Raw genomic sequence first — 26,555 nt, 5'->3', positions numbered from 1 at the left:
AAACTGATATAAACATACATGATTAACATTTTTTTGGCATTTCACTGAGCTTGGGAAATGAAGCAAGGTTGGTCAGTTTCACTTCCTGCTTCTCCTGCGCTAGCAAAATACAGTTAGGCTTCGGTTAATAACACTGCAAAGGGATGTTAATCTCCAGAAACATTTTCATTTAAAGTAAAAGTTTCCTGCAGGATTATGAGTGTCAGGACGTTGGTGGGCCTCAGGACGTTGGTGGGCCTCGGATTCTTAAGATCTTATGATCCCATATTCCTTTAATCTGGTCCTGATTATAAAAGTACCTTTAACAAACCGCCTTCTGTCCAGGAGGACTTCTGCCATGTGCTAATACACATTTTTGTATATTCATAAACTTCAATCTTGGCCATTTTCAATAGTACAGAATACCAGTCTGTATAATGTTCTTATAAGCTATCTGTAAAGGATATTTAGATTCATGAGTCAAAGCCTGAAACAGTGTCTTAATTAACTCAAGTAGCATTCAGATCTCAGTCTAAAATACGATCTAAAACAACAGTTTTCAAACAGTGGAGCAGGCCTCTCATAGGTTGTGCAGGAATGGGTAAAGCAGGGGTCGGGAACCTTTTTTGAGTGGGGACCGCTGACTCAGAGAAAAATCAGTCAGGGGCTGAACACTAATGACAAGCAAAGAGACAGTGGGCGAACCAAGCCTGAGGGGGCTGGATCCAGACGAGCCAGCGGCCGCATCCAGCCTCCAGGCTTTAGGTTCCCCATTACTGATGTAAAGGGAGGCATGAGCTGTGTGCATTTTTTAAGAGCCTTGATTATTAGCCCAACTGGCTCGGGCTTGTGCAGAGGTAGGGATGAAAGGGGCATCCTCCTCTGTGCCCTCCTCTGTTCCCAGTGCTTAATGGGAATGCAACCTGGGCTTGGGCTCTGCCTCCTCTCTGCCCCCCAGCCCTCACCTGGAGGTGGTGGGGCTGCCAGCAGCAAGGGTGCCAATGGGCCCCATGTCTGCTGCACTTTTCACATTGTCTCCCTTACTTCTGTGCTGCTGCTGACTTGGCATTGCTGTCAGAGTTGGGCACCTTGGCCAGCAGCCTCTGCTCTGCACTTTGCCTTGGGGGGGGGGGGGGCGGGGGGCAGGAGCATAAATGATAATAGGCACAAAGAAGGCTGGAAGGGTCTGATCACATCAATTTGAGTACCATTGATCTAAAGTATTTATATCTATATCGCTATCTATCTGTATCTTTCTGTATATAAATATTAAGCAAGATCAAATTTAGGAACATTTTGGCTTAAAATTTTGGGCATCAAATGTGAACCCAGAGCAAATGTGTATAACCAGGTTTACTCTATATACACACTCTTTGTAACGGAATTTGACTATGCATCCCTCACTAGAGTGGCATGAAAGATGCCTTTGCAGTAAAAGGCCTGAACTTGATTGCACAATAGAGTCCTGATTATCCGACCTAAACGGGACTGACAGGTGGTCAGATTAATGAAAATGTCGGATAATAGGGATTACCTGTAGTTGATTCGGGTGGCCTGGCCCCTTCCCTCCCTGCAGCCCATGGGAGTGGGTCGGGAGAATGGCCCTGCTCTCTGCCCCTTCGCTCAGCGCACTGCAGGGAGGGAAGGGGCCAGGCAGGAATGGGGACTGAGTGGCGCAGCAGCAGCAGCAGCAGCGGCAGCAGCAGCATGGACTTCAGCAGCTGGGGAAGGAGAAACGGGCCAGGTCACATGGCAGGCGGCCGGGGGCAGCGCGGGGTTTTAGTTTTGCTTTCAGGAGCTGACTATGTCGGATAAAGCAGAATGTTGGATTAGCGAAAGTCGGATAATCCGGACTCTACTGTACTGAGATTTTCCGCTTTGGCATGTTAATTTTACAAAATTTCAAGATGGAGAAGAATTTGTCTTCATCTGATGTTTTCAGGTTATTGTATTTTCTGACATCTCTTGTTTTGTTTCCTTAAGAGGATTTTTTGAGTAGAAGTCTTGAAAGATTTGCACCGTTCCTCCTCATTACTATTTTCAACAGAGCAAGGAACCAGGTGGTTAGCTGCTACATTCATTTAGAGCCTGGACCAGCATGTGTGCTCCTAGAACTTTAGCTATAGTTTTGAAGCTTGGAATACGTCTCACAAATAGCATAAACCTTTTTCTCCTGATTTGTTTTTAAATGGAGAAATTACTACAGGAAAACAATAATTTGATGTTTATAAAAACTGTAATGATCTTACATCATTAACAAGCCAATATTTTTTTAAAAAAAATCCTTTGTAATTCATTTCTCTCGCCTCCTCCTCTCTCTCTGACAATTTAGTTTAATAATCTCAGCCTTCCTGGCAACATGGCCTGGTACATATAGGCAGGTTGCTGACTGAGAGCTCTTATCGCTGGAATGACCCTCTGTCTTTGTGCTTTTTATGTCATATGTTGCTTCCTGCTTTTAACCCCAGTCTGTATCTGAACTGTGCAGGGTGTTGTTACACTTACTGATTGAGTTGATATGTTGTTGTGAATATACAATGATGTATCCTGAGAATCTTTTTATGTGATCCAGAATGAAACTGGGGAGGAAACCTACATGAAGGCAGAGTGTTCTGTTTGTCTTGGTGTGGTCTGTCCAGGCAACACAAACACCGAACTAAGAGCTGCTGTTAATGCTCTGGAAAAGTGATGGAAACTGATTTGGTGCTATTGGTGTAGGTTGCCTAGAAGTGGCTTTGCTCTCTCACTTAAACCTCTGCATTCAGTGGGTTTACCTGTTGAATCAATGAACCAATTGAATATTTTTTCAATACATTTAGAGACGGGATCAAGTGGCTTGAAGCCTTTGGCTAGAAGGAACCAAACTGGAACCCTTGCATGCACTGGAGCAGTATGTGCCCTATTACTGCCGCTTGTTTTGATCTATTATGATATAGGAGGCTATTTAAAGACATTTCATCTCTGCCACTTAAAATTGCTGTGAGGTGCAGAGGACCTGCAGCGTTTGAGTTAGGGCTGTCTAATCAGTGCTGGCACGCGGTAAACAGATGCTAATGTGTTTGGCATCTTTCCGGGCCATTGGGACCATTCAGTGCTTCTTTGTGCATTGTACTTCCAGCTAGAGACAGTGCTTTGATTTCTGAAACTGTTTATCCTCAGGGCCATTCAGCAGCAAGGTGGTGGTTACTCCCTGTGGGAAGTAAACATAACGCAGGTGCAAATGAGAGTGAGATCATGAAAAGAAGGATAAATAGCCTCATTGCCTACTGGCTAGTTCTCCACACTGTCATTCTAGAAATTGGCATCTCCTCTCCTTGGATAAGATAGGAGCCTTCCATTTGATTCCTCCATTCATAGCCAGGAAAGGGTTGGTAAGCTCAGAGAGGTTTGTGTTCATCTTGGTTAGAGGTGGCTGTGATAAGCTGTCCTGAAGGTTAGTTTGAAAGGAGTAATGGGGAAGATCATTTGGGCTCTAATATTGTTGGACTCTAATATGAACCGGCAGTAATGGGCATGACTCTCATACTTTCATTTAGAGCCTAGACCAGCATGTGTGCTCCTAGAACTTCAGCTATAGTTTTGAAGCTTGGAATTAGTCTCACGAATAGCAGAAAGCCTTTTTCTCCTGATTTGTTTTAAAATGCAGAAATTACTACGAGAAAACAATAATTTGATGTTTATAAAAACTGTAATTACTCATGGGTGGATTCTGATTCTTGTAGGAATAGTAAATCTCATTTCCCAAAGCCCCCACTAAGACCTGGAACCTCCCTTCTCCGCTAACAAAATCCAAAGTGTACTACTTCAACCTTGACTTCCTCCCAAAAAAATACAACAAAATCTCTTTCATGGGGGGTGAAAGAGAATTTGAAGAACTGGTGGGCATGTATCTGTTCGAGATTCAGGTACAGTGCTATGGGTGAGGAGCAGTTGTAGTGGCTCAAACAATAGACCCTTCCTTTTTAATCCTTCACTTTGTCTCTTACTCCTCCTCCTCTTTTTGTTTCATCTGCTTTGCTGAATTCTTGTACTAAAATTCTTGGTTACATTGTGTTGTGAAGGGGTCCCAAAATATTGACTCCAAGGCAACTGTGAATGTACAGTTGTTTCTTTCCCTCACTGGGCTTCATTTCTCAATGTATCTTCGTGCAGTAAGTCAGAGGGATCCCAGAAACTTCCTGCAGTATGTTATGGTCGTGATGGTGAGAACCCATGCAAATGGATAGTTCTTTGCAAAAATGTCACCACATCGTGACTGTTTTGGCTAAAGGCTGGAAAACAAATGGAACTGCACTGTTTAAAACCTGAAGAGTGCTAAAAGAGTGCTTCAAAATCATGTTACACCACAAAATTAGTCTATTTAAACCCAACTTGGTTAAATTGGTTGGGAGATGTTGGAAAGCTGCCTGGCTATAGCAAAGTAATGAACAAGGTTATTCTATTATGGACTGTTTACATATTCACCGTGTTTACACTGGGACAGGATGAAGGAATCCATAGTACTGAAATGATAGGCTACCACATTTCTGCCGCTGGAAAAAATTCAATATGTATAGTATGCTTTGGGACAGAGTTTCAAGCATTTTATTCTGAGTTCAGGAAACTCTTACCAGTCCTAGTAATAACTTAACTAGATAAATTATGACATGCATCACATGCTATGTTCACTTCCTGCTTGGTTTTGCTCCATCAGATAGATTTAGTATCTAGTTGTGTGCTTGGACATACGATGTATTTTAAAAATATAGCTGAATGCACATTTTCTCAAGATCAATTTGAACACAGAATCTATGCAGGTAATCCTGTTCAAACAGTTCAGCATCTTTTTTCCCCTAAGCTTTTTTTAAAGAGAGAATAATAAATCTTTATAAATCAGTCTTCTTATCTCCTCTTTCTCATTCTGAGAGATCATTAGATCTTTTTTGAGAACTATTGAGCCAAATTCACTTCTGTTGTAAGGTGGACACAGCTCCACTAGAGTCACAACACTTAAATCGGAGCCGAATGCAGTGTATTGTAGTTCAGGGATGGGCAATAATTTTTGCCCAGGGGCTACTTCAAAAATTTTTAAAGTAGCCCTGCACCACCCCAGAAGGGGCGGGTTCTAAATAGAAAGGGGTGGGGCTACCCCACCCCCAGACCACGATTGGTCTGGGGGTGGGAGAGCCCCTTTGCTCCCCCTTCTCACTAGGCACCCATGCCCTGGAAGAGGCTTGGCACAGCCCCCCACCCTCAGGCCAATCAGGACCTGGAGGCGGGGGAGCACACGAAACCTCCTCCTGCCCTGCGAGGAGCACGTGGCACTCTGAAGTGCTGTGGGTTACTTGCAGGGCTGGGGCAGGGCGAAGGAAGCTTCACTCAGGTCTTCCCCTGCCCCCAGGCCCTCATTGGCCTGGGAGTGGGGGAGTGCGCGAAGCCTCCTCCGCTCTCTTCCCCCTACCCCCTGCTCCTGCAAGCAGTGCGTGGTGCTTCCAAGCACCCCGTGTTGCTCGCAGGGCAGGAGGAGGCTTTATGCGCTACCCCTCCCCCCCCAGCCAATTAAGGCCTGGGGACGGGGGAGCACCCGAAGCCTTCTCTGCTCTGCCCCTACCCTGCGAGCAGAGTGGAGGAGGCTTCGGGTGCTCCCTAGGCCTTAATTGGCTGGAGGCAGGGGAGCAGCAGGGCCTCTGCAGGCTGGATCCGGCCCACAGAGGCCGTTTTGCCCACCCCTGCCGTAGTTGATTCTAATAGCTGGTCTTAGAAACGTTTTCTTGACACTTGCAATGTAAACCATCCATCCTTAAGCTATCCCCCCTTTGTTTATTGTGTTAGATCTCATGAATGTCAAGAAGTGAGTGACATTCATTCATCGCCTGTGTAAATGAGATGATTGGCATTCTGATTTCAGCCTGACTGCCTGTGAGATTTCCATTTGGAACTATTATTTCAGGCTCCCCCGAGCTTGCCCCCCAACGTGTGTAGGCTTTGTAGGTTTCAACAATTTAGGTATTTCTGGCATTAATTTTTCTCACTTGTGAAAACATGACTTGCATTATAGAGTGTAGTCCCTGCCAAACTCCTGTGATACTACAGCTTAGACCATGATTCTGGGGAGAAAATGTTCCCTTAAAATGGATTTCTCTCTCTCCAAATTTCTCTTAAATGTCAGCACACATTTTTGTCACGTCAGCTTTTACATGTACTCTGTTGGCTATGAGGAGAACGTATTGCCCAAGTCACTTCTTAGGAGAGCTATAAAATCCCATTTAACCAATTAAATGTTACATTTAACCACTTAATCGGGACCCCACAGGCGGGGTAGGGGGAGGGATGCCCCACCTCCCACCCATGGTGTGGTACCTTCCTGGCCATAGTGCAGCTGTGGGCTGAGACTGCCATAGGCAGGGGCTGCTCGAGCCAGGCCGGGCCTGACATAGCGCCGCAGGCAGGAGGTTGCTCTGGCCAGGCCAGGCCCACTGTGTCATGGGTGTGGGCAGCTGCTCCATCCTGGCCAGGCTGGAGTGCCCCCAAACTGCAGCACATTGTGGCGGGCCCAGCTGGGCTGCACCACTGTATCAGGGCCTCCAGTTAACTGGTTACTGGTTACATCCCTACTTAGTATAGCATAGCACCCTCAGATAACCTAACACCCTGTGCTTAACCTTACCACCTAGGTAGAATTAAGATTGTGATAGTTTTTGCTCCATGTTCTTACACTGAATCTGGTGGGGAGTAGGTGGGGATGGGACAGAGAGACTGGTAAAGAGGATGAATGAAAGTCACTGAAAACCTGGAATAGCCCTGTTTTCTAAGATTCTATCGTGGGATCTGTCCATTTGTACATGATGTGACCTACACTTAACAAATGGCTGGATTGCTCAAGCAATAGAAACAAATGCTTTTAGAGCCAGTGGTCTTGGGTTCAGTCCCCACAGAGCACCTGACCAGGGACACCGATGCATAAAACGCCAGTGATTTTCTGCCTGGATTTTGTGTTCCTCTGCGAACTGGTCTTCTCAAGGACCAGCTGATCCAAAGTGATAGCAAATTGACTAGGTGCATGTGTCATACCTTGTGAGGGCAGGTGTTAGTGCATTGGTGGTTTCCGCCTCTCCCACAAGAGAGGTGGTCTCTCACATTCTGCCCAATTTAGGACATGTCTGCACTTAAAACATGGCATTGGCAAAGCAGCAGCACTTTAATGACGACCCTCTAAGCCAAAGGGAGAGAACTCTCTTGTTAATCCACCTCCCTGAAAGGCAGAACTACGTTGACAGGGGAAGCTCTCCCGCCAAGATAGTGCTGACTACTTGGGGATTAGGTTGGTATAACTATGTTGCTCAAGGGTGGGGAGTTTTCACCTGCCTGAGCACTATAGTTATAGTGATATAGGAATGTAATGTACATCAGACCTCCTCCCTGATATAGGGGTTCAATTGACAAGATGGAAAGAAGAAGCGGGAAGGGTAGTTCTTTGGAGGAAGAAATGATGGAGTGAGCGTATGTTACAAACACTCTCGTAGTCCTGCCAAAATATCCCCTCCTTGCACTCTTTCCATTCATCACATGTGGCCCATTTTTCATGTCAACTGTGGTCCTCGTGACTCATTTGGATCATTACATTAATATGGTGTGATCACCTACCTTTTAGGAAGGATTTCATGCCTACTATCATAACTATGGTTGATTTAGTACTCTTCCAAAATGTATGTTTCTCATACACAGAATCAATGACATAGATCTAGTCTTAGTCTTTTCAGCTTGGTCTCTAAACTGTTGGTAGCAGCACATCATATAGTAATTCTGGATTTCGGAAGGAACACTTGTGTGATAATGTGCCCTGAGCTTCTGGAGCGAGGATGCCTTCAGGTTCTGATCAGCCTTATTGATCTTTGTTTTGATGCACAGAAGGTAGATTTCTTCCCTTTATGGCCATCCAGTTTTGGCTGTCATGGATTTGGAATTGATTGATTGTGGCTAGAACCCAAAAAGATTGGATGCAGTTGCTAAAATTTTCCTAAATTGCTTATTTGGTGGTAAGAATTGCTTTAAATGTGTTATGCTTCAATGGAAACTTAGCTTGTTTAAAGAATTCCTGGATTCCTAGAAGGAACATGTCATTTTGTGCAGCATTGGTGTCATTTTACCAAGCCATCAGAAGAAGTCCTCTTGGCAAAGGTGAACTGGAAATGTGAGTGTTCTCTTTTTCTTTTTTGAAATTAACTATTTACTACTCTGCTTTTGGTTTCTAGGGTCCTGGTTGGTGCCCCAAAGGCAGATTCTAAATACAGCACCTCTGTTAAGTCCCCAGGAGCTATCTTTAAATGTCGAGTCCACACCAATCCTGAGAGGAGGTGCACAGAGCTGGATATGGGTCGAGGTGGGTACGCTAACACTTTTTTACTTACTGAAAATCCTCACAAATATCTTAGGGCCTGATCCAATGTCTCTTGAGATCATTGGAAAGACGACCATCAGCGTCAGTCAGCTTTAGCTCAGGACTCTAGGGACACACAGGACTAGCACTAGGAGCTTTATCTGACTGAAGTCCAGTGGCAAAGCTTCTGTTTACTCTTATTGGTTCAGGATTATGTCCCACCTGAGGCCTGGAAGCAGTATATTCCTGATGGAGGTTTCTGATTGCAACCTGTGCTTTCTCTGGTGGACCACAGTGTAAGGCTAATCTTTTTGGCCAAGCCTTTGCCAAATTAATCTAAACCAGGCCATTGTCTTTTCCTTACCTGCTTTGTTTTCTTTAGTTTCTGGAGAGAGATGGTCAGAATTACTGCTCATTTCTGCATTGATTTCCCCTCCTTGCATTTGAAGAGTGCTTTATATACTATGTTACAGACAGAGTAATCTGTGTGAGTACTCTATGGAATAATAACCCTGATTGTTTTCTTTGGATAAGAAGCAAGTAAGATCAAACACATCAATGAGAGTAGCCTGTTATTGCATCTGATCAGGGACTAAGTTCCTGTTGTGCAAGATGCTGGTCAAACATAAGCCAGGACATAATCCTGTCTAGGGCTCCCAGGCTAAGGCCCTGATCCTGGTGAAAAAGACTTCATAGATATATAGATAGAGATAATAGAGATAGGAAAGAGTTGCTTGATGAGCAAGAGTATCTATTACAAGGTCACGTTATAGATATTTAAACTAAATGCATCCTCCTCCTCCCCGTCCCTCCCTTTTTTTAAGGCAATGCTCGTGGCATGCTCTGTGGAAAAACCTGTAAGGAGGATAGAGATGATGAATGGATGGGCGTAAGCCTGGCTAGGCAGGCCAAAGCTGATGGAAGCGTGCTGGTAAGTCCACCCTTTCCCTTGATCTCAATAGAGTGATCGTTGCTGTGCTGATGCTAATGTTGAACGTGTTGGGATTAACATCTTAATGACTGACTGATAGAGTTCAGGGCTAGGAGCAGTGAACTCTATAGTCCCTTCCTTGAATCAGGTAGAAAAACAAGCCACAGGCAGAAACGTGTTTAGAGAAAGAAGACTTCAAAGCAGGTGCACCTGACTTGTCACCTAAAGGGCTTCCTCTTAAATTTCTGAGTATTTAGGCCTTTTGAACAGAATGAATGACACTTTTGTTTTTCTCTGAACATGTCTGCTAGTCCATTTGTTTTACAGATTGTGTATGTGTGGGAGAGTGGGGTGTATGCCAATTCATAGTGTGTATGTTCTGTCAGAACTTGTTAAAAAAAAAAGTCAGATGTAGATTTGCACCTAAATTCTGCTCTTGAATGTGTGTGTGAATCTTCCATTAATGAGGTAACAAAATCACTTGTTTGTTCATTTTCAGGGTACAGTTAGCAGGCAAATATTGAGGCCCATGGGAGTTGCTGTGTGTGTTTGTTAAAGGGTAAAATTTGATCCTAAGGATGTGGAATTTATCTTCACTGGACAGTGTGTTTCAAACCCCATGAGTCTTCAAATAAATAACAGAGAAAGCTGGGCAGTTATTGCAATAAAATTCTGTAAATAGTTGTTGACCTTTAAAAATGCCTTTGATTACTATGAATGCTCCTCCCGTGGGTTTCCTCTTGGTGATTAGTCTAGCTTAATAGCTTACTTGCAGAAATGTTCACCAAAACAGCAAGATTTGAGAATATTGCAGAATATTTGTGAAAAATGAATTTCAAGATTGTACTTGAATATTTCCAATAGAAATCTGATTCTAAACTAATTCAGTCAGAAAACAGAATCCTATCACATCACCTATTTTTCCAATCAGATTTGGAATTCTGTGTGTATGGAACAAATTGTCAAAAATATTTAGAGATTGTTTTTGTACTATTCAGACAGTTTCTTTAAGCAAATCACAATTAAATTTATTTTCAACTTGAGAACAGAAAACTGAAAAATGATAGAATAAATGGTTACAGATTTCTCTGTTGTAATCATGGGCATAGCAAGTAGGTATAGGTGTGCTGGGGAAATATTTGCACTCTTTGGAAGGTATAGCTCTTGCCAAAAAAACTAGAGATGGCCTGTGTTCATTTTATTGACTTTCCTCTGGAGAGATTAATTCTTCACACAAATGATAGGTGAGACCATCTCCTAAGAGCCAAGTAATGACAGATAGGTAAAGAGTCTTGAAAAAATACATATAATCATACCAATTTTTAAGACAGGAAAGTTTATACCAATATTCTTTATTATGCCACTGTGTGGTTCTGAGCATGGTCAACACCTGTGCTAGCAAATAGGAGTGGAGGATGATACAGCCCTTGGCAGGAAGTACCTCAGTATCTTGCTAAATTGGGGCCTAAATCTCCATAGGCATGATTTTGTACCACACATTGAAGTTAATGGGAACTTTGGCGTCAACTTCAGTGTTTGCAGTATGAGGTCCATATAGATCCACTGTCCTGGTAAACCAAAGATTTTTTAACTCTCTTTAGGGCATGAAGACTAAATAGAAAAGCCTTTTATAACAAAGATAGGGTGATGGTATTTCCTAAAAGGAAAACAAGACACCACCAAGGGCTGACCCAAGCTGCTTTGGCACCCCATCCCTGCATTTGGGGCAGGCAAGGAGCTATGTACAGACTGGATAGGGTGATTATGATTCCCAAAGGCTTGGACTGGCATTGCTGTTCGCCCAAGTCCTGCCTGCACCTTGTTGGAGCCCTGATGCCCTTCTCCCCATGTGGGGCTGGCACTGCTGCTCACCTGCAAGTTCCTTTACATCCCACATTTTGGACAAAAATAGGAATTTGACAAATGCCTGCTTAAGCCAAAAAAGTCTGGAGGGCTGGAATAGGGCTAGCCTGACCAAATGAGATGTATGGTCACTGTAAGCCATTGGGGTGCTCCTCGGGGAATGATCAGGCTCCCCTTGAGGTCAGGGGGTGGCTAGTCCAAGCCCTAAACCTGCAGTCCCTAAACCTGGCTCTAATCCCGGGCAGGGGCAGCAACAGTCAAGCAGTCTAAGCAAGTAGTCAGTAGCCCAGCCCTAGAGCATGGAGAGGGCTTCTCCCAGAACAAACCAACCCAGCCACAGTCAGTACGCCCAAGTACGTAGTCTGTCTCCTGGCCCAGGAAAGGTTCAGGCACTTTGCCTGTGGCTGCACACCACCGTATGGGAGACTGTCACCTAATCAAAGGGTGGCGGGGGGAGGAAGGAGGCCGCGGGCCCTCCCTTCTCCACCACGCCCCGGCCCAGGGCCCTAATAGCAGCCGGTAATCAGCTGCCAGGTCAGCAGGGATCCAGGCCAAAACTCACTGACATGTAGTACTGGGGTCAGTGGGGGTCCACTCCGCAATCCACTGACCCCCAGCCAGACCAAGGTTGGCTACCCCTGGGCCAGCTCTAGTCCTCCCCTCAGTCCTCTGTATGTGGTTCCTTGGGAGGTCTTCCGGACGGCAAAGGTCAGAACAGCAGGCCCGCGTGCTAGTACTCCTGGAGAGGGCCGGGAGGCCCGAGCCAGTTGTCCAACTCCGCTGGCTCTGATTCCTCCACTGGCCAGGGTGGGGAGGCTTCTTGCTCCTTCGCTGTCAGGTAGGCGATGGCCTCTGGCTCCCTTGCTGGCTGGGGAGAGTGTGCCTCTGTCTCATTCTCTGGCAGGCCCCAGACTAGCCATACAGGAAATCCTTTTATATCCTTGGGCCCGCCCTCTGACTTCCTCTCAGGTGAGTCCTCCATGTGAGCTCAACCTGGATTAGGGAGGGGCATTTCCTCTTCGGGGTCAGTGGGTGGCCACTCCAGCCCAGTACAGTCACCCAAAAAGAAAAAATCACAAGTGTAGCTAGACTTAAGTACAAACTGACCCAGCATGTATCCTCCAGATCTTCAATTTAATCATGAGTCAACGTTAACAGTAATCTGAGAATTACAAACAATACAATTTGGGTTGCCAGGTCTCTCCCGACAAAAACTGTAAAATGCATTTTTTCTCTCCTTGGGAAAGAAACCAGGGACAGTGCATTAAAACTTGGAGATAAGCCATGTCCCTTAATCTCATTCTTTCCGAATACCTGCCCCCTTTCTCATGTATCTCGTTGTTCCCCAAAGTGTTGCCATTTTTTATTTTAAGTAGCCAACCGACTGGCCACTTTGAATGTGGTGACTTGGAGGTGTGGAAATTAAAATAGTTGGACTGAAGCTAAAGTCCACGTGGTAAATGGCAAGAGGGATTTCAGTCAGTTATTTGTGCACTCATAAAGTCCCTTGTTGGGCTCTGGTCCTCTGGCAAGCTCCAGACTTGCCCTATTGACAGCGTGCCCATGCAGGACTGCTTTCAGCATCTTCGTAAACTACTTAGGGCAAGGTTTGTCTTTCCTGCTGTATTTTCTACACCGAGTCCATAGCTGGTGTTTAATAAACAAACCAGGGCAAGGTTGCATTCATATCCTCGGCTTCCTTTGCCTTACTGTAGTGGTTCATGGCTGCACTGCTTTTCCTCTGTATTATGCAGGGCCCCATAAATTCCACAGTGCAATGAGACCAAATTGTGTGACCACAACTCTTGAATTCCACAATGTTAGTTTCTTCTATTGCTGTTCCCTCGTCCTTTCATAACCTCTGGCTCATAGCTAAAAACACTCATTGATGTGAAATTTGTCATGGTGATTTTCCAGGGTGGATTTTGCCCTGTAATCTCAACTGACCCATCTCAACTCTTAGGACTCAGCTCCTGAGATGTTTAGGCTGTCAGGCTTGGAATTCCTTTCCCATCCATAGGCCAGGAAAGTGGCGAGCATGCAGCTTGCTTCAGTGGCTCAGCTTTCTGGTTTCCCAGACCTCAGCTAAGCTGAACTAAGTGGGGAATATGCATTGTAATTGGAGGGGCAAGCAGGAGTATAAGCAGCAGCTATGGACAGGTCTTGGCATGGCAGGAAAACAGCATATGAAAAAATGGCAGATTCCTTCATAAAAATGCCAATTCCACAGCATCTTGGAAAAATGCCAACTTCTGCTGCCACAAAATTGAGAAGCCTGAGATGAATGGGTTGACCACCCATCTTGGAGCTGTTGTTTCAATCCCTCTGCAGACTCAAGCAATGCAGTGTTACCTTCCTACGCTCCACTCATGTTTTAAGAGTTTGCTTCATACCTGTAAACTCAAGTTTAAAGAGCGGAACACTGAGGTTCTGAAGCAGAATTGCGGAGGGCCAATTCTGCCATGGCTGAGTACACAGGACCAGTGATTTTATAGAAAGGTTAATAATCTCCAATGGAAACGTAGGGTGGGAGCACTGGAAAAGGCTGAAGCAGCTCATGGACACCAGTAAACAGAATGAGGTTTGCTTTCCTTTGCTTTCATTGTTTCATGTAAAATGCTCATCGCTTTGCAAAGCTTTCAGCCCAGCGTCTGTTTTAAATACTCACGCTAAACTGCAGCTCACTTTCTTTATCCTTCCCTCTTTCCTGCTCTCAGCACTTCACTGGTCTCATTCCTGAGCAAGGCCTGCTGCTGAGGTTGCTGTTCCCAGTTTTCAATCATTTGTGCTGCTTTAGCAGAGATTAGTGGGGTTAATGTATGCATGTCACTGGCAGCTTTTGGGAGGTTAAAAAAAGGGACTTCATAATATCACAACCCTTTATTTATTTGTAGCTTAAAATAGGCTCAGAGTTTTTTTCTCCTCCGTTTATATCCGGAATAACTTTTTTGTTTTTCAAATCCATTCTTGTCCATGACATTCTGTTCTCTGGTTTCATAGCTGAACTTGAATGCCAGCCTAATGCTGTGTCTGTATGGCACACTATACAATTGTATATGGGTTGTGTGTGTTTGCCCTGCCAGTGCAAATGCTTCAGGAGACAAACGATTTCCTGATCAGTCTGAAAATAAATATTTCACGCATTTTAAAACATTCTGAACAAAGATTAAAATCCTAACCACGTTTGCTTAAAGGAGCAAGTAATAAGGTTCAATAAAACCTTCCTTATGAACCTCCTAACATACATCTAGCTGTCAGCGTGCCATTATAAATAGCCTTCATATAATGCATGGCTCTTTGTGATCTAAAGTATAGTACAGAGCTTTCCAAAGCTCTCTAGCCCTTCGTTAGGCCTGTGTGTTAGCGAGCTTATCCAGTGAATAGCTTCATTTGATTGAGTACTGCTGATTAGAATAGCAATACTTATTAAAGCCCTCACTTAAAGCTGATGATTTGGGGAAGCTGACTATTGGTGGTGGTCCACTCCACTGAAATGGAAAGAAAGTAGTGGTGACTTTTAAAGCTTTTCTAGGGTTAACAACTTGTCTATACTGTAGTCTGCAGTGAGGTTTGTTCTATACCAGGGGTGGCCAACCTATTACAGGCAAAGAGCCAAAATAGTGGTGGACATAGTGCAAAGAGCCAAGGGGAAAAAGTTGAGAAAAACAAAAGAAAAAAAAAGATGTTGCCCCTTTAAATAAACTCCAATTTGGCTTTTTGGCCACATCAGGCTCCCAGTGGCCATCTTTCCAGCACCATTTTGCTTTGCCACACCGGTTGGCTCAACATAGGGAGCACCCAGTGAGTACAGGGAACCAGGAGTGTGGGGGCAGCTTTGCGAGCCAGGGGGACGCTTCACAAGCCGCACTGTCTGCAGTGAAGAGCTGCATGTGGCTCGCGAGCCACAGGTTGGCTACCCCCACTCTATACATTCCCAAGTAGTTGGGACAGGATGATGCAACTTTACTTGTTTTAGACTGCATCCCTAGGCAACGTACTCAGCACAGATGTGGTAAAATTGGGATGAGGATAGTGTCTTGCATCATTCCAGTACAGGCAGTCCCCGAGTTACGCGGATCCGACTTATGTCGGATCCGCAGTTACGGACGGGGCCCGTCTCCCTGGTCTCCAGCAGACCAGGGAGAGGAAACAAAGCCGCGGAACACGTGGGCAGCTGACAGCCCAGACGCCCAGCCCAGCCCAGCCCAAAGCTGCCGGTGTGTTCCGCCGCTTTGCTCCCCGTCCCCCTGGTCTGCAGACCAGGGAGATGGGGAGCAAAGCAGAGCAAAGCCGCGGAGCCAGAGGGCAGCAGGACAGCCACGGCGCGTCTGGGCTGTCCCGCTGCCCCCGTGCTCCGCGGCTTTGCTCCGGACGCCTGTGGTACAGCAGCTGGGGCGCTGCCGGTTGGTCCCGTAGCGCCGCTCTGGGCGCTACTGGACCAACCCGGCAGCACCCCAGCTGCTCTGCCCTAGGCATCCTGATTCAGCCACTGCTGGTCAGTTTCAGCAGCAGCTGAATCAGGACACCTGGGGCAGAGCAGCTTGGGTGCTGCTGGGTTGGTCCAGTAGCACCGAGGAGCGGCGGCACTACTGGACCAACCCAGCAGCACCCCAGCTGCTCTGCCCCAGGCGTCCCCATGTCAGCCACTGCTGAAACTGACCAGCGGCTGACTACAGGAAGCCCCTGCCCCGGGCTTGCTGGAATCAGCCACTGATCAGTTTCAGCAGCAGCTGACTTGGGGATGCCTGGGGTTCTTAAGTTGAATCTGTATGTAAGTCAGAACTGGCATCCAGATTCAGCCGCTGTTGAAACTGATCAGTTTCAGCAGCGGCTGAATCTGGACGCCAGTTCCGACTTACATACAGATTCAACTTAAGAACAAACCTACAGTCCCTATCTTGTACGTAACCCGGGGACTGCCTGTACTTGGTTGGAGAGCATAGTCTAGGTCTCTTGTCAAGGGGCAACCAACCCCTGGAGGCTCCTTGAGCCTAATCTCCTTTGATTAGGTGACTTGACCATCACCAAGTCTATGTACAGGACAACTCATCAGTGTGAGTCTGTACCAAGGCCAGCCCACAACATTTTGGCACCTGAGGCGGGGAGCTCAAATGACACCCCCATGTTCCCTTGCTTGGGCCAAAACTTTGAAAGGTCTCAATTCTGCCTTCTTCCTGTTCTACTCCCTCTCATGGCACTACACCATCTTTGTGCATGTAGAGCAGAGAGAATATATATGCACCAGTAGCAGACAGAGTTTTCTACACTGGCGGCCCCCACAGTCTGGCACCTGAGGCGGCCGCCTCAGTTCGCCTCATGGCAAGGCCAGCCCTGGTCTGTACTCACAACCCTCACAATCCACAATTCAGAGTATTATGGCCTAGCGGCCTCAGCCACAGTATGGGTAAGTCTAAACTACGTTCTATTTGCGAAAGAGGATATGCAAATTCAGTGGGAATTTGCATATCTTCTTCCAATCTAACTTTCAAAAGCAGATCTTTCATTAGTGAAAGTAGTCTGTATGTGTTTTTTTTTTCAGGAAAAACCCCCTTTCAAAAAAACCACGTAAACCTCATTTTTTAAAGAGAGACCGTTTTTTCCCCCCAAAAAAGAGGTTTTTTTCCAGAAAAAAAATGCATCCAGACTGCTTTCACTTTTGAAAGATCCACTTTCGGTCTTAGTCCATACACAAGACTCCCTTGTCGGGGTATCATGGCCCCATGGCCTAAGTCCATATGCAAGTTCCTTTGACTCAAGGTATTACAGCCCTGTGGCCTAAGTCCAGATGTGCAGGGAAAACTCCTCCATGTGGGAGTATGTACAGAGGGGGTAGGGAGACTCTCCCGCTCCACCAGGTCTTAGCCCAGGGCCCTGTTGGTAGTGGCACAGCCCATTGTTTGCTCAACAAGGAATCCTGCCACAACACACTGAACACTCGGAGATCAATTCCCCGACCTGGGCTACTTCCTACCAGTAACCTGACAGATGTCTTCCCTGTATGTTCACTCTGGTTCTGTGGCTCCTCGGGTGGCACCTCTTGGCCCGGCTGCTGCGGCTTGGTCCAGCTACACTTCCTCCTGTGGCACTCCTTCAGCACCTCCTTCCCCTTCAGCAGTCAGCCCAGACTGAGCTGCTCCAGAGGCTTTTATAGGCAGTCTCCACTTGGAGCATGCCCAGTAGGGATGTGGGGGTGGGGCCTTCTCACCCAGCTGGGCCAAGGTAACTCCGTCAGCTTCAGTGTGGAGTTGATACACCCCATCACACCTCTCAGAGGAAGTGTTGTCTTGTCCTTGACTGGAAGGGCAGTGGCTGTGAGGTGGGGCTGGCAGGTCAGCGAGGGGACACAAAAGAGTCTCCATGTGAATGAGCAGGCCATGTCTACTGTCCGTGCAAAGGGATGTGTTTGCACTGCCTGCAGTGGAGCTATGCTGATTTACATAGGAGAGAGAGCCTATGTTGAAGTTTTAAATTCAAAGCTCTTGCTGTTGCCCATTTCACATCCTTTGATTCAAATGAAGCTCCTGGGGGCTGGGGGAGGGGGTAAGGACTGTGGTGGTTTGCTGATGGTGGGGCAGTGGTGGTTCGGGGAGTGAAGGAGATGTACAAACTGGGTGTTTGCATATTCTTATGCTGAGATTGAGAAGGGTGCAGTGTTCTGGATTGAGTGTCTTGGCTCTCGTGGATGGGTGTGACTGTGTTTTTCACCACAAAGGGGAGGAGGGTGAGAAAGTGGAGGAGGAAAACGAAATGTCAATTTTGTGCCTGTCATCCTTCTTAGTGATCCTTCCAGTCTTAGCGTAGCCTCCACCCTTTCCCCCTTACTCCCATCTTATTCCTCCCCCGCCCCCAAGCTTTCTTTTCCTCTGCTAGATTCCACTCAACCTACCTTGGCTTAGAAAAGGTTCTGGTGTCTCCACCCATCACTGCGAGGCTCTGGGTCAAGTAGATCACTTGACACAATGCCTGGCACCAGGATATTAAGGGGTTTGAGGCCTGCTGTCAGGATTCCCCTTGCTTCAAGGAACACTCATGTGGAACTTGGAATTTGTCGTGCCCACATAGGCAGTGTTAAGCCCTAGCAGTGGAGGAAGATGGCAATTGGAGGATCTTTTTTGTAGCAAAGGTGCATTCCAGAGAACTAAGTTAAGGTGGAAGTGATAGGCAGAGAAGGGAGAAAGATGGGGTGGTGCTTTTGATACTACTAGGGGTCTTGTTGCCTCACCTTTCAGTAACACATGTGGTATGATCCATGTAGGCCTGTGCACATCGCTGGAAAAACATCTACTATGAGACAGAATACATCCTCCCCCATGGTTTCTGCAGCATCATCCCTCCAAACCTCCAGTCCAGCGGTCGAAAATTATTTCCCTGCTATGAAGGTGAGTGTTATTTCTCTGTTGTTATGACAGTGTAGGCTTTCCTGTTGTCTCCAAAAGTATCTATGAGAAGCCCTCATTCATACATTAGAAAAAGTACTGCTGACACTGGCATAACTTGGCAGAAGGATGATCTTGATTTTAAAAACGGGGTGAAGAAGATAATTGGTTTCCATGAGTAGCAGTGTGTGGCTGTGCTTAACTCATAGAGTGATCTACTGTTTGGATGGTATCTTGAGAAAATCATCAACTCCCGTATCTGTATGTCACAAGCCACATGACATGACTACAGCCACTCATACTTATCCGCATGTTCAGCAGTATTGATTAACAGGAAATTACTGCTCTCATGTTTAAGAAATCTTTCTAGTCCCGCACTGTCAGTCACAGGACACGAAACAAGGGGAGAATTGTTGCTCCAAGCCTAAATTTTAGGATAGTGGTAAAACAAATTAGAATAAACTTGCCTCTTTCAGTTGCTGATACTTTTCAAATGGTGTCCAGTGGGCCCCTGATGTTTTTTTCAATGTCTCTCAAAATATTGCAGTAGTTCAAAATAGAGCTGGCATGGCACTGAGAGTGAGAGAATTTGTTTGGAACAATAGAGAACTTTACTCATTCGGGGTGCTTTGATTTTCCCATTTATAGAATGATTTTCCTTTGCAAGTTGTGTGTGAATTTAGATCCTATTTCATTCTTTAAAGATGTTAAAAGACAGCCTTTTCTGAGCCAAAAGAAATTACCCCATCTTCCCTAGTGACATACCAGTGCATTTTGGATTGGTTATCTCCAAGCTTTTTCAATTAGACGTTTGAGAAACATTCAAAAAACACACATTCTTCAGTTTCGTAGGTTGGTGTTATGCATCTATGTCAGCGTTTCTCAAACTGTGGGGTGGGGTTGTGCCAAAGGAGGTGCAAGCAGCGTACATTTTATTTTATTAAGAGTTCGGACTGTTAGCACTGCATGGCTGGGGCTCAGGCAGAAGGACCCCACTGCTCAGGCTTTCCTGCTCCCCTACGCCCATCCCTAATTGGGAAGCAGCCTGCACTTAGGTTCTTATCCCCCACCAACCCCAATCCTTCACCAAGAAGCAGCCCCAGGATGGCAGCAGCAGCACAGAAGTAAGGTTGCCAATTGGTACACTAAGTCTGCTGTGAAAAGTGACCAAGTGTCACTTTTCACATTGTCTCCCTTACTTCCCATGTGGCACTGTCTTCAGAGCTGTGTGCCTGGCCAGCAGCTGTTGTCTCTGCTTTGCCTTCAGAATGGGATGGCTGAATGTGTGTGCGCGTGCATATGAGAGAGAGAGAGAGAGAGAGAGAAGACTACAGACATGAAGGGGCCTGATCAAATAAGTTTGAGAATCACAGATCTATTAATCTTCCCTCCCTCTTTGAGTGCATGAGTTTGAAGGCCAACTTGGAGTACAGTTTGTGTGCAAGACTTAGATTTCTACTGACTTAGATTTCCAATGTCAGGAGAAGCCCGGTGACAGGCTGGCTGCTGACATGAGTAAGTGGGGAAGAATTAACATAGTAGAAGTCTTTGTCAGTTCCTCAGTTGATAATGGATTGCAGTGCCTGAAGTGTCTGCCGCTGCCTTGGGTTTTGCTCCAAGTCTAGAGAGTGCTCAGATCAATTACAGTGAAGACAAAGCTCAAAACAAAACTGGCAAACTTAGACAAACTAGAATTGCAGTGAATGCCAGGAGAATTGTTTAACTCATCGTGTGCCCAGCTATCGCAGGCTGCCATGCAAACCCTTGCAATCGGTCTCTAAAAAAAATCTGTGCCCATCTGGTGTAGGTAACCGCTTGTAATTTGAGCATCAATAGAAAGTCCCCAAAATATTCATTTGAAACTTGAATGGTTTTGAGTCCACAGTTGAACCCTCTGCTTCACTTGATCTATAACAAAATGTGAGCTATAAAATCTTCCTATCCAGAATACTGCCCTGTTTTATTTGCTTGTCTTCCTGTTGGCAGGATCAGGCCAACACTTAAGCAAGGTAATGCAAATTCTGTAATATTAACTTCTGTTATCCCTGCCTCCTTTCCCACCATCCCCATGCAGAATTGCGCCCTGAATTTCCTTAAGTCCTCTTCATTAGGGATGTTCAATATCAATTAATTAAGTAATCAAATAGTTGATAGGATTTCCATTGACTATTTGAATAGTCGATAAGGACTAGCGTGCATTCTGCCTTTGAAGTGTTCAAGAGCTCCAGCAGTGGGTCTTGTGCATTTCAAAGACTGAAATGCCCTGCTGACCCCAGGCTCCATGTGGGTGCTTCCATTTTGAAGTGTACAGGAGCCCTGTACATTTCAAAGAGGATGCACTACTGCGCTGCTGTGCCCCTGCCCTGTCCCACAGAGCTGGAGCTGGGGGGAACCGGCTTTTAAGCTGGCTGCCCCCAGCACTCCCTCTTCTTCCTCCCGCCTTGCTGCCTCTTTGTGATAGAGGCAGCAAAGGGGCATGGGGGACAGGATGTGACTAGTCAACTAATGTGTGGACTATCCGATAAGCTTTTGCTTATTGCGTAGTCAACTAGTCAATTAGTTGCTTACATCCCTACTTTTCACCATGGTGGTGTTCTTTTAAAAAGCTGTCAGTCACAAATAATTGGAAAGAGGTAGCTCCTGGAAGAGACAATTGGTTGTGTTTTAATGTGCGTCATGGCTTCAGAGTGAAACTGCGAAGCTGCTAGTCTGACAGGCTATTTGCCAGGAGTCGCTAGAAAACAGAAGTGTTTGGGCCCCGTGTCTGTGAAGCAGCCAGTGGAAAATTGGCAGTTTTGGTACACCATGATATTGGCTTAATTTTATTGCATGCTAGAACAAAAATGGGAGGGTTGGGATTGGTTTGTTCATTTCACTGTCAAGTCACACAGTATTGCTGAGGTGATGGAGTTTGCTTCTTGTATACCTTTGTGACTTTTAGATTTCAATAAAGTAATTTAACTGTGATACTTGGTTGAGAAGAATTAACTGGAACCCTCCCTGCCAATGGTTCTATTCCCCTCCCTCCCCCCGCCCGTTAGCCCTTCAGAAACTAAAGGAAACAAATCCTCCTTTTAGTGAGAATCTGGGTGAGGTGCTCCATAGACAAATTGAAGGAAAGAAATTAAATATTTTGGTAGAAATAACATGCACAATATAAGTGAAGGCTACTCAACTTTGGAAGCCTCAGGAGCCACAATGATACTCACTGCACATGCCGAGGGCAGCAGCTTAAGTGTGGTTGCATGTACGTGCAAATTAGATGCAAAAAGCTTCTTTCACACTGATGGGCATGAATACAAAGATTAACACAAGACTACACAACACGCAGGCCTCATTTAAGTCAGTTCTGCTGTTATTAATAACATGCAATATTTACCCAATTTTCACTCATATGACAGCACTTTTAATGAGCAATGGCAGTCCAGGAATTTAACTACTAAAGCACATATCAACAGAAGACCATTATATTGACTCACCATTATAAAGCATGTTCCCAATGGAGGCCATGTTCAAAGGACTGTGTGTTGAGCCCCGCATAAACCCAGACTGCACCGCGGGCTACAAACAAACAGACTGCGGGCCGCATGTGGCCCATGGGCCGCGTGTTGAGTAGCCCTGCTATAAGTGAAATCTTTTCCTACCAGCACTTGTTAGGTGCAGTGCTGAAGCCAACAGGAATACTCATAGTTGCAAGCACAATTCCAAGTTACAGCACATGCATTTGCAGGATCAAGCCCCGGGATTTCAGTTCCAATTAGGGATAACTGTATGAGATGTACTTATAAAGACAGTGCAGTATTTACCACACAAGCTATAATGAGAGGCATCTAACCACTGTCCATGAAGCAGACATGTACTTAATGTACACTATGTATTTAATAACGATTCACCATATAATACAGATTTGATAATTAAAAACAAGAGAGGAAATGGAAACTTCCTTACTGGAGGGCAGTCAGGAAACAAGATAGTGGTCTCGATGTGTCTTATTCTTTTCCCGTCTCCCTAACAGCTGACAGAAATCTGGAAACTATTGTGAGCTAATGAGAGCAGCAGAAGTCCTGATAGTTAAGTGGAATCCTTCTGGTTAGGAGCTAATCTGATTTGTACAGACTGAAGTGCTTTGTGGGGGCATAGAGCGAAGGTCTTCCAAGCTATAGTCTCACTTGATTGGTCTTGCTTTTAATGGCTGCCAGTGTGGCCTACAAGGAAATTAGGAACCCAGCCATCCTGTCCCTCGACTCACTTAATGGGTGGAGATAAAGGGCTGCTGTTGCTACAAGAGACAATTTAACAGAGGTAGGGACAGACAGATGAGCTGGTTTCCTAGCTCTGTGGTGTAAGGGTCAGAAGAAGGGGGAGAGAGAGATGGGAAACTAATTGCTGATGGAGCAAAAATACCCTCCCCCCCAACTCGATCTATTTGAAGGAATGGAGAAATTTTCCCTTAGGGGGACACAATGGTTCCAGCCTGTTATTTTCCCGAGAGCCATACTCTGATCCAATATAAACCCAATATCAGGGGTTTTGGCCATAAAGACAACTGCCATATCCTTTCAGCGTGATGAGCTGCTGCAACACAGGAAAGAAGAGGAGGGGATTAAATATGTTGCCTTTGGCTTTCAGGGCAAATGACTGAACACGTAACAGCTATCTGTGTTGCTTTAAACTGTCAACAGCATATGTAATAGAGGCTCTTTGTGTGCATGTGTGCATTTTTTTTTGATGGGGGAACTAATGCATTTAAGCAATACTTTGTTTAATTGAATGTGGGAAATGTCAGTTCCTCATCCAGTGCTGCTTTTTTTAGTTGTAATTTAAAAGATAGAAGAGGACTTCTTTTTCTGAGGGTATGTCTACACTACAGTGTTATTTTGAAATACCTTATTTTGAAATAACGCATCTATACACAAAATGCATTTCGAAATAGCATTTTGCTATTTGAAAATAGCGCGTCCACACTGAGTGGACTCTGAATCGCATTTAAGACTGGCCGGAACCAGTTCCAGCAGGGTACCAGGTCAGGACTTACTGTGTGGGGCTGCTGCCTGAGGCTATCTGAGGTCTGTGCTTAAAAGGACACCTCCCTTCCCCGACAGCCAGTTCTCAGGTTTCCCTGCTTGCTTGTCTACCTCAGTGAGGGACAGCAAAGCATTTTGTCTCTGCGTGCTCTGGTTGCTCTCACTCGGGACACCACAGCACTCTGCAACATGGAGCCAGAGCTGCCCCGGGCACTCTGGTGCTTCTCTTGGACGCGTTGCTGTGAGCCTGGCAGCACTTTCTGCAGACTGCCATCCGGGAGGTCCATTGGAGGGCTGTCAGTATCCAGGAGGCCCTGCGGGAGTGCTTCCACCGTGAGGAGCACTAAGAGCCTCCCTGGTCTGCCCCACTGGGGGCTTGTGTCTCATTCCTCCCTCACGTCCTTCCACTTACCCCTCCCTAACCCCCTTTCCTGATGTCAAATAAAATACACATATTTTCATGAACACAAACTCTCTTTATTTAACAAAACTGGGGGGGAGGGGAGGAGGGAATGAAACTCTGGTGAGACTGGGGAAAGGAGGCAGGAGAGGGGAGAAGAGAGGGTGGGAGAGGGGAGGGGGGAACCTGGGAGGAGGGAGATGGGGGAGGGGAAGCTCAGGGTTGAGGGACTCGCCTGCTCCTGGGTTTGCATGTCACCTTTGGTGGCCAGGCTGGCAACTATCCTGCCATAGACAGCCGCGTTCCTCCATCTAGTGTGGAGATCATGGACGCTGGTGGAGATCATGGATGCTGAATAAGGTCTGTGATCTCTGCCCTGGACCAGGAAGGCGCCTGCCTTCTCTGGGCCCTGGCAGGATCCTGGGAGCTGGCAGACTGTTCCTGAGAGCGGTGGAGGCCTGGCTCCCAGTGGCTTGCTGGCTCATGTTTTGGGGCCACTGGGTCAGGGGCAGTGACTGCTGTCTCTGCGCTGGCAGGCTTGGAACTGGCACTGGCACTGTGGCCAGAGTCTACCCCTGTAAGGGCTCCGGGGAGTGGGGGAGGGAGAGAAGTGTTCCTGGTTGAGGCACCCTGGGAAGGCTGGAGGCCCCCTATTTTGAAATAAGTGTCACAACAGCACTTATTTCGACATAGCTATTTCAAATTTGGTGTTATTCCTCGTGGAATGAGGTTTACCAAATTTGAAATAAGCGCTCCGCTATTTGAAATTTATTTCAAAATAGTGGTTTGGCTGTGTAGACGCTAAGAAAGTTATTTCGAAATAAGGGCTGTTATTTTGAAATAATTTTGCTGTGTAGACATACCCAGAGAGTGCTTTCTGATATGTAACAAACATGTCAGGGCTTATCTTTTCTTTTGTTTCTTGTATCTTTTAAGTGTATTGATGGGGAAGTGAGAGGGAGGATGGGACTTAGGTATATTTTAAATGGGCGTTGGGTACCTAATACTCTGCTTTGTGCCTTTGGAATATCTCACCCTTAGTAAATTTATCTACACGTGCTTCATGCATTGAGCAAGCTTCTTTGCCCAGCTCTGTGAATATTAAATCTGTAGCACTATAAGGGTGCACAGTGCTTTACAGATGAATAAGAGAGACCTCTAGGTGTTTGCAACTGAAAGGTCTGATCTTGCCCAGATTACTTCATCTGAATAGGAAGATGGACACAAAAGCAGGGGCTGGAACCTAGCTATCCCTCCCCACACAGGGAATTCACCCAGCCTCCCAGCTATAGCATCATTCTCATGCATTGTGGCCTAATGGAAATATCATTATTTATAGAAAATAGTACAACTTCAAGGGGAGATACTGAGAGAAACTCTGCCCAGAATGCTTTATAGCCCAGAGACTAAGACACTTGCCTTGCATGTGGGAAACTGAAGAGCAGATCCCTGCTCTGAATCAGGATTTGAGCCTAAGTCTCCCATATCCTACGTGAGTGCCCTCATCATTGGAGTATAAGGAGAGAACACCAATGTGTTCTCTGATTTTGTGAATGGCATGTACGTTCCTTTGTAACTTTATCACAAAATTATTTTTTTTAGTTCAAAACGATTTTGTGAATTCACGTCATTGTCACTAGTAGTTTTGGGTTGACCCAAATTGCATTTTTAATCAAATAAACTATTTGTTTGAAACATTTCACTCAGCTGTAGTGCCAAGCATGTACTGAAGAGAGGGAAAGCACCGCATCATAACTTTGTGATACAATATGTCATTTTAAATGATTTGCCATTGCCTTTTGAAATCTTGTGATAAGGCAGTGATAAGGTCGCATGGAGAAAACAAAGGAGGCCAAAGCTAGATAAGCACAGGGCTCAGGGAAGCAAAGAGACAAAATCTGTGAATAGAGGAAGGAAATTTTGAGCTAGATCTGGTTGGAATGGGGAGGCACTGGAGTAGGGATGTAGTAGTGTACAGGCAGTCCCCGAGTTACGCGGATCCGACTTATGTCGGATCCGCAGTTACGAACGGGGCTTTTCTCGCCCCGGAGGACGGGAGCGGCGGGACGCCCAGATTCGCCTCGGTCTGCCGCCCCCGTCCTCCGGGGCGAGAAAAGCTGCTCCCCATCTCCCTGGTCTGCAGGGAGACGGGGAGCACAGCCTTGGAGCATGCCCGCAGCGGGACAGCCCGGGCGCGCTTGAGCTGTCCCCCTGCAGGCGTGCTCCGCGGCTTTGCTCCCCATCTCCCGACCAGCAGACCAGGGAGATGGGGAGCAAAGCCTTGGAGCACGCCCGCAGTGGGACAGCTGCGGTGCGCCTGGGCTGTCCCGCTGCGGGCGTGCTCCAAGGCTTTGCTTCCCGTCTCCCTGCAGACCAGGGGACTGCCTGTACACTACTACATGCCTACTCCAGTGCCTCCCCATTCCAACCAGATCTAGCTCAAAATTTCCTTCCTCTATTTACAGATCTTGTCTCTTTGCTTCCCTGAGCCCTGTGCTTATCTAGCTTTGGCCTCCTTTGTTTTCTCCATGTGACCTTATCACTGCCTTATCACAAGATTTCAAAAGGCAATGGCAAATCATTTAAAATGACATATTGTATCACAAAGTTATGATGCGGTGCTTTC

General features: G+C 46.1%; 1 protein-coding gene across 2 annotated transcripts in view; it reads left to right on the top strand.

The window, feature by feature from the left end:
* ITGA9 (integrin subunit alpha 9) overlaps positions 1 to 26,555 on the top strand; it is a 332,993-nt gene that overhangs the window by 4,297 nt on the left and 302,141 nt on the right. For both annotated transcript variants that reach the window (XM_006124025.4, XM_075921785.1), the window contains exons 2-4: positions 8,211 to 8,338; positions 9,160 to 9,266; positions 18,385 to 18,508. In XM_006124025.4, coding sequence (XP_006124087.1) covers positions 8,211 to 8,338; positions 9,160 to 9,266; positions 18,385 to 18,508 — 359 coding nt within the window. The remainder of the gene's footprint in view (positions 1 to 8,210; positions 8,339 to 9,159; positions 9,267 to 18,384; positions 18,509 to 26,555) is intronic.

Source organism: Pelodiscus sinensis, chromosome 2 (assembly GCF_049634645.1).
Source record: "Pelodiscus sinensis isolate JC-2024 chromosome 2, ASM4963464v1, whole genome shotgun sequence".
Lineage (NCBI taxonomy): Eukaryota > Metazoa > Chordata > Testudines > Trionychidae > Pelodiscus > Pelodiscus sinensis.
The sequence above is the reverse complement of the archived record's forward strand: the minus strand, read 5'-3'. Positions and strand labels throughout refer to the sequence as shown.